This window comes from Pelodiscus sinensis, chromosome 3 (assembly GCF_049634645.1).
Source record: "Pelodiscus sinensis isolate JC-2024 chromosome 3, ASM4963464v1, whole genome shotgun sequence".
NCBI classification, from domain to species: Eukaryota; Metazoa; Chordata; order Testudines; family Trionychidae; genus Pelodiscus; species Pelodiscus sinensis.
The window spans coordinates 174,763,498-174,776,353 of NC_134713.1; the positions used below are offsets into that span (position 1 = coordinate 174,763,498).

The 12,856-nt window shown below is 39.8% G+C and overlaps 1 protein-coding gene across 4 annotated transcripts in view; it reads right to left on the reverse strand.

The window, feature by feature from the left end:
* Nucleotides 1-3,844: 3,844 nt before the first annotated feature.
* The window catches only part of ASB3 (ankyrin repeat and SOCS box containing 3), a 113,770-nt gene continuing 104,758 nt past the window's right edge, over nt 3,845-12,856 (reverse strand). For all 4 annotated transcript variants that reach the window (XM_006122106.4, XM_014573102.3, XM_014573103.3 and 1 more), the window contains exon 11: nt 3,845-5,639. In XM_006122106.4, coding sequence (XP_006122168.1) covers nt 5,452-5,639 — 188 coding nt within the window. In that variant the 3' untranslated portion in view covers nt 3,845-5,451. The remainder of the gene's footprint in view (nt 5,640-12,856) is intronic.

Genomic DNA, 12,856 nt, shown 5'->3' on the forward strand with positions numbered 1-12,856 from the left:
ACGCATCTGCACACTGGATGTGTTGTAATAATTCCCTGTAGTGACAACAGCTGCAAGGGCTAGTTTGAGTACAGACCAGTGCTGCTGCAAGCTGTTTGTTTCTGCTTTGACAGCATTCATTTTTAAAAGGTTTCTGGGGAATTCCTTGCAACACACATTTCTTTTCTCAATTCGCTTTTCAGTAGTCATGTACATCCCAACCATCCTAAAATATTGCTCTGTTTGCATGAAAAAAAAAAATGACCTAACATTCTAGTCAAGTTTTCCTTCCTCCTGTTAGTGGTAATTTAACTATAATTTCACCGCCTGTCCTGTCCATGTCACCACCGCCCAAGCAGAACAGACCAGCACCCCATCAGAAGCAGATTGTGCTTTGTGCTTTGAGAAATTAACACAATGTTATAAGAATAGGTGGTCTCTCACATGTCAACAAACATTCCTGTAAGGCGCAGACTGTACAGAGACCTTTCTAAAGACAATATAAGAAAGCACTGTATGTCAGTGATTCCAACATTGTGTTGTCAATATATTTACATTGCATAATCACAAACAAAATGATCTTGGAATGTCAGTTTAGGTCTTTATGTAGCAACCTGTACAACGTTAGCTACATCAGCAGTAGCAATGTGACAGAAGCATCTTTAGATTGTCCCACTCAGCTGCCAGCATTTCCATTCTCCATCATGTCCTTTAGAGACAGTGGATAAAAGAGTGGGTCTTTTTATATCACAAACAATAATCCAGTCCATTCTTGCCATGCCTCAACATGCTTATTAGATACCGCTCTGGTGAGTAATATGGTGATGACAGTAATTTGACTACAGCAGCAAGTTTCCATAGGCACTAAAGTGCTTTGCAGGTTCATCTGGAAGGCAAGATCATTTGTATTAGTCTTTTTGGCATCTGCTCCACAGTACAATACTAAGAAGAAGTTCAGCAATTTTCAGCCAGTGCCACCATCTGTTCCTGGAGATATGATTTTCCTGGATGTACAGGTGGTGCACATAATTTTCCAGGTGGTCCATGCTGCAAATTGCTAAGTCTCCTCCTAGTAATGTAGCATTCTCTCTCATGATGGTTCTTTCTGTTCCAATACATGTTATCTCCCTTGGGAACTGGGGCTGCATTGAATGGCAGCTGTCTCACATCTGACAAACTGTAGTAGCAAGAGGTGAGCAGGACATACCAGTAACTAATGAACTCAATCCCTTTTCTTTGGTTGGAATGGAGGGAATCCAATTTTATCATCACTATTGCAAGCTAACCTCCTGACCAGCTCATTTGGGAAGATGCCTTGCTCATTGTAAAAGGTGAGCGCTACAGCTGTTGTTACTGTGGCCTATTTACGGCTCTTTAGACTTGTGACTGGGCAATCGACCTGTACCAGCTGCTACTTGTCTGGGGTGGGTGTGTGGAATAGCAAAGAACTCAACTCTTATATGAACTTATAGTGAAGAATAATAAGCAGGAGCTGAGTCATGGGGGTACCGCTCAGCCATCCCTGCTTATTCTACAAGGGATGGCCTTTTGGGGATGCTTATGGGACAGCATAGTGGATTCTGTCAGTTGTTCATACATTCAACTCTCTTTTGTAGTCCAGCAGCCATTCTGGTCAACCTTGCTTTAGGGGCCACACACGGTTTTTCTGGATTCAGTATTTAAAGGCCTTGCATCATAAGAATCTGCCTGACAGCATTAAGCATTTTGAAATATTGCCTTTTCATCTGCAAATGCTAATGCTGATTTTATCAGATCTCAGCAACATAGCTCACCTCCTTGGCATGCACAGAATTTGGTATATGGTAGTTTAGCTCTGTTGCAACAAACATCATGTTCACAAGGTACATCACTCTCACAGGAGTTCTGGATTTACCAGACATTTAGATATTTTGAAGTTAGGATTTTGGGAGCAGGCTTGGAATGGTTATCGTGTATCCCTCCATACTGCAGTGGATCAAGTGGTGGTGCATGTAGATCCATGCTTTTCCACATACATGCTTAAATACGTGATGTTACATTTTCTATTAATGCTTCAGCTTTGGCATTGACCTGAGACTTTTGACAGTTTCCCCTGCCCAGATTCCTGCCACGCCTCTGACAGGTGGCACAACTATCTGCACCATGCAGCCATGCATTGCTACATTGATGTCATGCAGCAGACAGAGGGCATATTCAGCTTTTACAGAATCTTCAGCACAGTATGTTTGTCAAGGTCAGAACAGGAAGTTATCTTATCACAGCCTAAGGGTGCATGATCAGCTAACAGTTCTGGTACAATATTCCAGTGTTGCTCTGCAGTAGCACGGATCTCTGTCATACCAGTCTGTTAGACTTGGGGTTCCATAATCATCAGTGTCTGTTGTAAGCTGAACAGTTGTGCTGCCATGCAGGAGAGATTCAAATGCTGCTTAGCAGATAAGCAGAGCAGCCATAGCGCCCACAGACAGCAACATGTGTTTCTATTGGTGGTGCACATCTGCACATGCTTCGGTGAACGTAACAAAAATTACTCCACTCATGGATGAAAAAAATTAGAGGGAACACTGATAACCACTAATGATAGGCTTTGTTAAAGATGATGGTATAAGAGTAAGACAAATATGCCAGCATTGATATTCGCACCAATTTATCTTTTGCAATCCCCATTTCTTAAACAACAATGTTGTCAGTTTCCTCACGTGAGTTTGCCATTTCTTCTTCCTGCACTATTTCAGCTGGCTTGTTGTCTCGCCCTGTGACATCTAGCTTGTGCTATATACTGTGTCACTTGCAAAACTTCTGTCTTGAATGAATTCTTATAAAATTATATTAAATCAAACTGTTTATTATTTTTTATACACATTAAGAAAACTTTCTGTAGAGTCCAACTGATGCATCCTGGTGGCTTGTATAACTCTGCTAGATCTTGTGACATTTTTGTGCTGATGTTTTTATATCTGTCAAAGACAAGGCTGTGTACATATCTGCTGCTAGCTTGTGTTGTGTGTAGACTCTGAAACTGGTCAAAATTCTTGATATCACTTGCTAGCCAGTGAACTAGACAAAGAACTGTAGGACTGTCATTGACTGTGCAGGCGACTTCTTGTGAAATATATCTAGTAAAATGTTGTGATAAGCCTCAGCTAAAGAGAGACAAACACATTATTTGTGAAACTCTTGTTTCCACTTCAGTTAGCACCTGTTCCACTTCACCTATTAGGCAAACATGAGACACAAGCCAGGAGACAAAGTTTTGACTGATGTGCAAATCTCATTAATGCATTTGTATTACTCTGTTTTACTATTTTATCAAATACACACCTACACGCTACATTACTAGACACACTCATTTTGGCATTTGAAGGATGTTAGTACAGGCATCAAGTAAAAAGGATATATTTTACTTCAAATTATCTGCTCATTTTACTATTTCACACTTAACAACTCTAAGTTTGAAGCCAAAGATGACAACTTTCAGAAGCACAGATTCTCCAGCTGTGGTTCTTGGTCCATTGGTAGACTGTGGAGCAACTACTGAAATCCACAACAAGATGAAACTGGCTGTCAATCTCCTCCTATTTCCAGCTGCTAACTTTCACTGACAGACAGCTAAATAGATCATTAGATACTTTATTATTATTACTTTTCCACATAAACAATTGCTATAGTTGCCACTGGCCCTTGGCAGTGCGAAAAACGGATTGCACAATTGTGAAAGAAAATGGACATGACCCAGGACACTGTTTTTATTAAGACGTGGTGCACACTATGAACATTTGAGAACCACTTCTATAAAAATTATAACTGAAGAGAGACTAAACTAGACTGCATACATGTTGAAATTTGATAAAAATCACCAATATGGAAAGATTCTTAAACTGTTTATTAAATCAGACAAAAGAGTTGATAACACATGGACAATATAGGCAATGCCAATGATTACATCATTAGCATTGTATATTGACAATGTACAGATGCACTCTGGTACAGCACAGTACACAGACACATTTCTACATAGTGTTAACAAATTCCTGTCAGTACAAACCTCATTTGGAAATAAAGGTATCTAAGCTAATAAGATCTTCTGAAGGCAAGAAGGAACTTGAGTATATTACTCTCATTCATGTTTATGGTTTGCATTTCCATTTACGAAGGAGAGCTATTTTTTCCAACTCAGCAATAATTTTTTTTTTAAATGTAAGCTATAATATCCACCATTGTTTGCATTCTTGACCATGGTCAGCTCTAGATACATAGTTGGGACTTGTAACAAAAAAGCAGAAATGAAGATAGCCAGCAAGAACAGACATTCCATCTCCAGGAATACCCAAACAGGACCAGAACTCAAGTCATTTACAACCAAAACAGAGAATGTGTATACTCTGTAATTAGAGAAATTATAAATACATTCAGTAGATTAAACTTCTCTTTGCCATCAGCAGCTAGGGGATCATTGAACACGTAAGCACTTAACCTCCTGATAATTAAAATAATTAGGACAACTCATCACACTCATATTGGGCCTGAATTCCTTTTGTACTCTAATTTCTAAGGAACTAGAAAAAAATAGTCCATGAATGTAAAGATTGCAGTTGGAATTATTGCATCATTTCCATTCTACTACAACATAATTTCAAAGAGCACTGTTGTCTCTGCTGTTCAAACACTAATCTGAATAGTGTTTTTATTCCTGTTATCAATTATATGCATAAACATCTGTTAAGTACTGTACCAACATTTTCATATCTTTAAAGTTGAGAGGGAAGAAGTATTAGTGTTCTTCAAATAAACTATTATGTATATTTTTATAATAAAATGAATATTTTAAGACACTTTAATGGAAGGCAGAATAGAAGCAACTAATAATATACCCATTAATTCATACAAATTAAAACAGATTATTGTCCATTAACACAAAAACAGATCTACCTCAACAAGCACTTTTCTTGTGGGCATTGTGATTTTGTCTGGTTCACCTAGGCCATTTCTCAACATACAAATAGAGAATACTCAATTTATATTTTTTTACTTTAATACATATTTTGTTTTGTAGGTATAGTATCTAGAATGGGATTTTTCACATTCATTTAGTGACCAACAGAGCTAGCAATCTAGAAACTGTTTACCAACAGGTTGATTTTTCTGAATAAGAAGAAGGAATTTTCATTTGAAATAAACAATAGAAATGAAGGGACTAGAGCACATTTTTTAAAAGCTTTCTAGGTAGTTGAGATCAGAACTAGTAACATACTTATAATTAAAATATAAAACTGCAGTGTGAAAAACACCTTTATTTGACTAACAAATATGCAGATATAGTAGCTGTCTTGTGTTGTTTGCTAATTGACATTCATAAAGTCTACACCACTTGGGTACAATCTCAGGCAGTTGGACCATCAAGCATCAGCACCATATGCTGCCCTTCTTGGGGTCTTCTGAACTGGCTTGTGTTGAGTAAAATGTTCCTTCATTTCATTCACCCTGAACATCCACCAGTCCTGGAATGCCATTTATTCTCAATATATCTAAGTACAGCAAATAGTCCTGTAGACAAGTGGGCAATGGCAACTTGCGTATAAATTGGTCAGATTGTAGGTGTTCGTTTTTTAAAATATACCGGATCTCAAGACGACAAAGGTGAGCCAAGGAAGGGATAAAGGCTGGAAAATTAAAGAAACAAAAATCAATCTGAGGAAAAGAATTACTGGATTAAGATATGTGTTTATATTTTTGCTTCTCTTAGGCAGTTCTCCTTTGCTAACAAAAAGCCAAACACATTAAATAACCCACTTGCCAGATGATTAATCACAATTCTAATGCACGAAGAAGCCTAGCAGATTTTAAACCAGCATGTTAGAAGGTCTCTGTATCAGCTGCATAAAAATAACTTAATCTTAATATTCATGAAAAACTAATCCATGCTAGGGATATAAAATCCCAATTAAAAAGCTAACTGATTAATGTAACATTTAACCAGTTAACCATGATCCTGCAGCAGGGGGCTGCTGCAGCGAGGCTGGGTCTGCCACACCGTGGGCTGCTTCGGCCAGGCCTGCCGCAATGCATGTGGGCAGTGGGCTGCTTCCATCATGCTAGGCAGGGCCTGCTGCACTGCGCTGTGGATGGCCTGGCTGGACTGGAGCAAGGGTGCGGCCAGGGAAGTCCTGCAGCCAGGCGAGCCCACTGCACTGTGCCATGGGCGGGAGCTGCTCTGGCCAGGCGGGTCCACCGCTCCACACTGTGGGTGGTAGGGACCAGAGCAGCCCTCCCACTGGGTAACTGGTTACCCCAGTAAGCATGCTTGTAAGGGGCATGTTTACCAGGTAACTGATTAACTCTTTACATCCCTACCCTCTACTAAAAAGGTACAGTTAACCTGCCTGAACCACCAGTTGCTTGGTGAGAGATTAGCAGATGTCATGTTACACCCAGGGACTGACAATTAATCGAGAGGAAAGAAAGTCAACAATGGAGACACAGATTTACTGTGGGGAGAAAAGAGTCAATATTGATGACAAAAGTAATGGGTTAATGATCATATAATCGTCATCTTCTCTTGTTATTGTTCAGGCTATTATTAGTCAGCTTTTTTTTAATCAACCACGATTCACGATTACATATTTGTACAAAATACTTATGAGTTGTGTTAACCTGTTGTGTTGGATAATGTGTTTTACTGAGAAATTAGAAATTATAAACCATCCGTCTGAACTCCTCTCTCTCACACATATTCATATAAATCTACATTTCCATATATCCCTCTCTTGCATTTCATCAAATTGCAGCCCCAGGGTCAAGAGATGTACTAACACACAGAAACACATTGTAATATGCTGTTAGTATTTCATACAAAGGCAACAGTGGAATTTTGGTGGCATTTTAGAGACAGGCCATTATGTCAATATGGGCAACCACAAACCCTGACACATATTATATTGTCAAAGACTGCAGAATGACTAAACATCCTGGAGGTCTTTGTGCCTTGAACATTGTTTATTAGAATGCTGCAGCTTGGCTTAACTAGATTGCATATACCAAATAAATACATCAGAGAGACATTGGAATGCAGCTTTAAGCCTTCACAGAATTCATTAAGCTTTTGCTTTACCTATAACTTTGCTATAAGATATGATTCATTAAGAGTGACCAATCTATTAGAAGGTGAATAAACAGCAGTGTCTCCTTAGATACTTCATAATGTTAAGAAATATCAAAGCCTAGTGCAGGCTTAATTTTTATAGCAAACACCAGGAGAGAACCAAAATATAGCAGAGACACTTTACTGTAATGAGTCTTCCTTAATATAATTACTTCCTTTCACTGCCTTCTCTCGCCTTTCCTTTCTTATTTTTATAGAAAAATCTGTTTTAAACTCACAATTCTCACTGTCAATCTCTTGGTCGCTATCTTACTAAAATATCATTATTTAAACATTTATGGGTCTGAGTCTCATTTTTACCAAAGCCTACCTCCAACCTGGCAATGCAAGGTGGTATAGGCAGTAAAATAATTTTGCCAAAGCCAAGGTTTACACCAGATCTGCAGTATTTAGGCCAAGCCATTTTTGAGTTATGAGCAGCAAAAAGTAAATAGAAAGATATCCATAAAGTTAGAATGTACCATTTTTGGACTCTACAATCTCTCAGATTTGCCTCAGATGCTCTAAAAGATTTTTGCCTCAGCAAAACATAAAACATCTAAACTGTTAGGAAGATTGATAAATTTGGATGCAATGAGTAGGGCCAAAGTTGATTGAAAGTGAAGGGCTTGATTAAATGTTAAATATCAAATCTTCAGTATGACATTAGGATTTGCTTACAGCACAAAGAGCACAATCTGAATGGAAGTTAAGGCAGATTTAAAAGCATAAAAAGAATCATCACACCAGATTTTTTGCCAACATTCCTCAGTGGCAAAAAGGAAGAGAAGAAGCAATGGAGTTAGTGAAAAGTGTCAGAATTCAAATGCTAGGAAAAGGGAGTCCACATCCAAGGATCATGGTAGGAGTTTAAAATTGAATGGGGGTGCAATAAGAAAAAAAGATTCAGATTAAAAGAGGAGATCTTCTATCTATTGAGCGAGCTAACAGAGGGGCAAGATAGAGAAAAGTAAAGGTTAATTAAAAAAACAACTATTCTGGTGCAGACATTACATTATACAAGCCAACCCATACAAAAGACAGGAAAACAACTTCTGATCAGAATTGAACTTAACCTTTTCATTATTAAAAGATGGTATTTCGTTCTTCTGTTGGTCTATTTAGCAACTGACTATCACATACTGTATCTTCACGCTATTTCTCACACTCTCCCAATGGGTGGTGTGTGGCTACGTGGTTTCCATAAGTAATTGGCTGACCTTTATCTCAAGAGCAGGAGTGTGACAGAGCAACAAGGGCTTTTATAAAATGTAAGAGTGCTCTGACTGGAAAAAACAAACTTGTATCCATGTTCCCTATTCCTGGGCTATCACCTCAGAGTCTCTTCTCTCTTAGGCCACAACCAGTCTGTTGCCTCCCCAAGGGTTTAATATGGAATCTCCTGCCTTTGAGGTCCCCTTGGTAACTAAGTTAGTTCGAATTAGCGCTGTAGTGTAGACATACCCTTAGTTATCAATGCACACAAAAACTATACCAAAGGCCTGACATAAATCCAACAAAAGCAAAGAAATGCAGTTGGGCTCTTGTTTCTTAGATACAGCAGCAGATATCACAAAGAAACCAACAGATCTTAGCAAAATCAAAGCGTACGCTGTGAGTTAAAGATGAGCTTACAGCCTTAACAATTTATTCTCCTTCCAGAATGCCCTCTTACAGTTTTACGATATATGCACCCAACCCAATCAGAGGCTAGGAATAGGTTAGCAGCCACTGGCATAATAACAATTGAGACTATTGAAAGGGGCATCACAAAACCAAATGCTCTCGTTTCACCTTTCTCTTACAAGGAATCTTAGCTTTATTCAAATATTTTTAATTGATTCTACATACAGGCAGTCCCCGACTTACGCGGATCCGACTTACGTCGGATCCGCAGTTACGAACGGGGCTCCCCCGGAGGACACAGACTGCAGGACCTCACGGTCCTGCCGCCCGTGTACTCCAGGGCTTTCTCCGCATCTCCCTGGTCTGCAGACCAGGAAGACGCAGAGTAAAGCCACGGGGGGGGGGCCTCGGGCAGCGGGACAGCCCAGGCGCGCTCTGGGCGCTACTAGACCAACTCGGCAGCACCCCAGCTGCTCTGCCCCAGGCGTCCTGATTCAGCCGCTGCTGGTCAGTTTCAGCAGTGGCTGAATCAGGACGCCTGGGGCAGAGCAGCTGGGGTGCTGCTGGGTTGGTCCAGTAGCGCCAAGGAGCGGCGCTACTGGAGCAACCCAGCAGCACCCCAGCTGCTCTGCCCCAGGCGTCCCCAAGTCAGCTTCTGCTGAAACTGACCAGCGCTGACTACAGGAAGCCCAAGGCAGAGTTGCTCTGCCCCGGGCTTCCTGGAATCAGCTGCTGATCAGTTTCAGCAGCAGCTGACTTGGGGATGCCTGGGGTTCTTAAGTTGAATCTGTATGTAAGTCAGAACTGGCGATCAGTTTCAGCAGCGGCTGAATCTGGAGCCAGTTCCGACTTACATACAGATTCAACTTAAGAACAAACCTACAGTCCCTATCTTGTACGTAACCCGGGGACTGCCTGTATGCAGATTTGTAATATCTACTTGATGTTCCTTACAGCCAGACACCTCACTCTACAGATTGATCCTCCCTGATCTGGCACTCCCGGGACCTGAGTGATCCCGAACAAGGGAATTTGCAGGATCGGGGGTGGTCAGATCTCTGAGATCTCCCTGGGCTCCCCTCCTGGCTGCTGCCCCGAGGGGAACCCAGAGACCCAACCTCCTCTGGCCCACCTGCCTGGCTCTGCTGGCCTCAGTCTGCTTATGAGACTCTGCTCCCGGCACCGCGCAGGAAGAAATCTGCTCCTGGGGTTCTCTGCGCCCAGCTGCCCGATCCCATGCAAAGGGGCAGCTGCTCCTAGGGGGCCGCCTGATTCCACAAAAGGTGGCAGTCGATATTTGGGCTCTGTGTCACTGGCCGCCTGGCCCTGCACAAGACAGCAGCCACTCTTGGGACTCCCTGCACCCATTATCCAGCCCCGCACTAGCAGGCAGCTGCTCCTGGGGCTTCCTGTCCCCAGGTCACTGGCCCTGCAGGCTGCCACCCCCAGACAGGCTCTGCTCCCAGTCACTTTCAACTTCTGTGGCTGGGGCTCTTTGGTCTAGCAATATCTGTGGTCCTGCCGGACCAGAGAGTCCTGGACAAGAGAGCTTCAACCTGTACTAGGCCTGGTTAAAGCTTCAGTGACATGCATAACATGCCTAGGACTAAGATTTGTAACACTTCTACCCGAATTGCCAGCCAGGAATTATTCTCTTAAAATGTTCCCTTCAGAGACCATTTCTACAATCATTAGGCCTCTCTGTCCTCTTTCTTGGATGGCTGATGTTGGGTTTTGCTTTTTTGTATCTCTTTTAATTGTTGGGATCTGAAGAAAAATAAGCAAAAGAGAAAGAAGTTATTGTGCCAATATCTGCTCTTTAAGTACATTGCCTCTGCAGATCATTTATTGCACCCATTTTTTTAAATGTAGTAGAAACAGCTATGGTTGGATGCATGCCAAAGTTCCTTTTATAGCCTTTGTTCATATCTGAAAAGGGTCACATGCAATGCTGCCAGCTCTGCAACTTCATCATGAATCTCAGAATATTCAGTGTTTTTCTTCAGGACCCAGTTCCGGAAGAAATATAATTACATAATCTCAACTTAAAAAAAAATTAGCTCTCCTATTTGTGGACAAAGCCTTAAAAATCTGAATCCTAAAGACTCAAAAGGCACAACATAAAATGAAAACCAAATGTATTATTTTAATCTTGAGTTTTAAGCCCATTTCATGAGTTTAGTACAACGGTGAAAAATCATTGCTTTTGAAGGTCTTGGGATCGCAATACATGTATGTCCCCATGGAGCACAGCTTTTTTACATATTCCCAACTTCACATCAGTAGGTATGTATAAGTCAAAACTGTTGACTTGCAAGCTGCTATATATATTATATACACACACACACACACGATAAATACAGTTATTGTTGATTAATTCTCTTTTATATGCACAGTAGATTACTGTCATTAAAATATATATTTGTTCTTTGAGTTTGATTTCTTTCTTTTTTATTTTTTTGGAAAAGCTATGCCATTCTCAGATCAAAATGTCTCAAAATGGTGTTACAAATGTAAAGATACTATTTCAATAAGATCGTTTTAGTTCTGCTACTGAGACTATAGCATTTACCGTGACTTTTGGTTCATGATCCTTAATCTGACATTTTAACAGCTGAGAATCAATCTCACAATAACTAAGGGATTGTCTATTCTATAGGTTAATATAGTTTGCAATGTGTCACTGAATACTTTGACCATTAAATACACTTGTACTGCAAGACTACATCCTCAAAATTCTTGAAACTTTTAATGTTACAGAATTACTATAGACATGCAATTTTCCCTTCCTTTGTGAACAGCAGTTAGGGTTGCCAGATGGTTTCAACAAAAATACTGGACACACTTGACAGTACATCACAATCTACATTACATCTTATTTAGAAAATACCGGACATTTATATTTTGTCATTTATGTTTTCTCAATTTGTTTCCCAAACAGAAAACTCAAATACTGGACTATCCAGTTCAAAACTGGACACCTGGCAACCCTAACAGCAGTATTAATTCTAGAATTCTACAATGGGCAAACACAAGATCCTACAACCCTCTGAGTAAAATACAAAATATTTAGCACACGTATTAGTACATCTTGCTGTGGCACAGAATGAAAGATATAAAATGGGAATTTTAGCACACAAGAAAACAATTTGTGATGAGTCTCAATTAAGGAAGATCATCCACAGCACTTTAATATTTAGGATTACACCATTAATCCAAAAGACAGTAGTTTTCCCAAAATAAACTCTAGACTCTAGATGAAGTTTGTTTATAACTTTGAAATATTCATAACTCTAAACAAACCATTATAATTGTTCTTTCAAATGTTTAAAACTTAACATTGATTTAATACACTTTGCAACTTTATTATGCAGAAGATAAATGCTGCTTTTAATCATATTAATATAAATGAAACAAAGAAACAACTTTCATACGTTGTCAATTCTTCTTCAACTTTCCCTTTTTTTAAGGTAGTTTAACATAATACTGTACCATACAATTTTTGCTTTTTTTCAACTCAGTTGCCTGATTGAGTAACACTGGTTCCAAATGAGACGTGTGGTTGACTGGTCAGTTGGTAACCAGTGTTTGTAACTTTGAACTGGTACTGTATTTATCTTCTATTTCCAAATAATTCATTACTCATATTCAGCCAACTATACAATACTTGAAGGTTATCTAATATGATGTTTGCCTTGGGTGCCTTCAATTTCACTTATTTCATTCATGATGTTTATATGTTCCACAGTATGTATATAGAATAGATTGTCAATATCACTTTTATTTTGGCATAAAGCACACTTATATTTCTTGTAAAATGCTACTAGTGCAGTTTTATACTTAATACGATACATACATGTTGACTATCACCTCACAAATGCTAGACACAAAAGCTGTGTCTAGACTGCAGGGTTTTTTCGAAAAAAGTAGCCTTTTTTCGAAAAAACTTCACCTGTGTCTAGACTACAGCCATGTTCTTTCGAAATTAAATCGAAAGAACGCGGCTTTTCTTTCAACGGCGGTACTCATTTCACGAGGAAGAACGTCTTTTTTCGAAAGTGCTCTTTCGAAAAAAGGCATTCTTGAATGCAAACAGGGCTTTTTCGAAAGAGA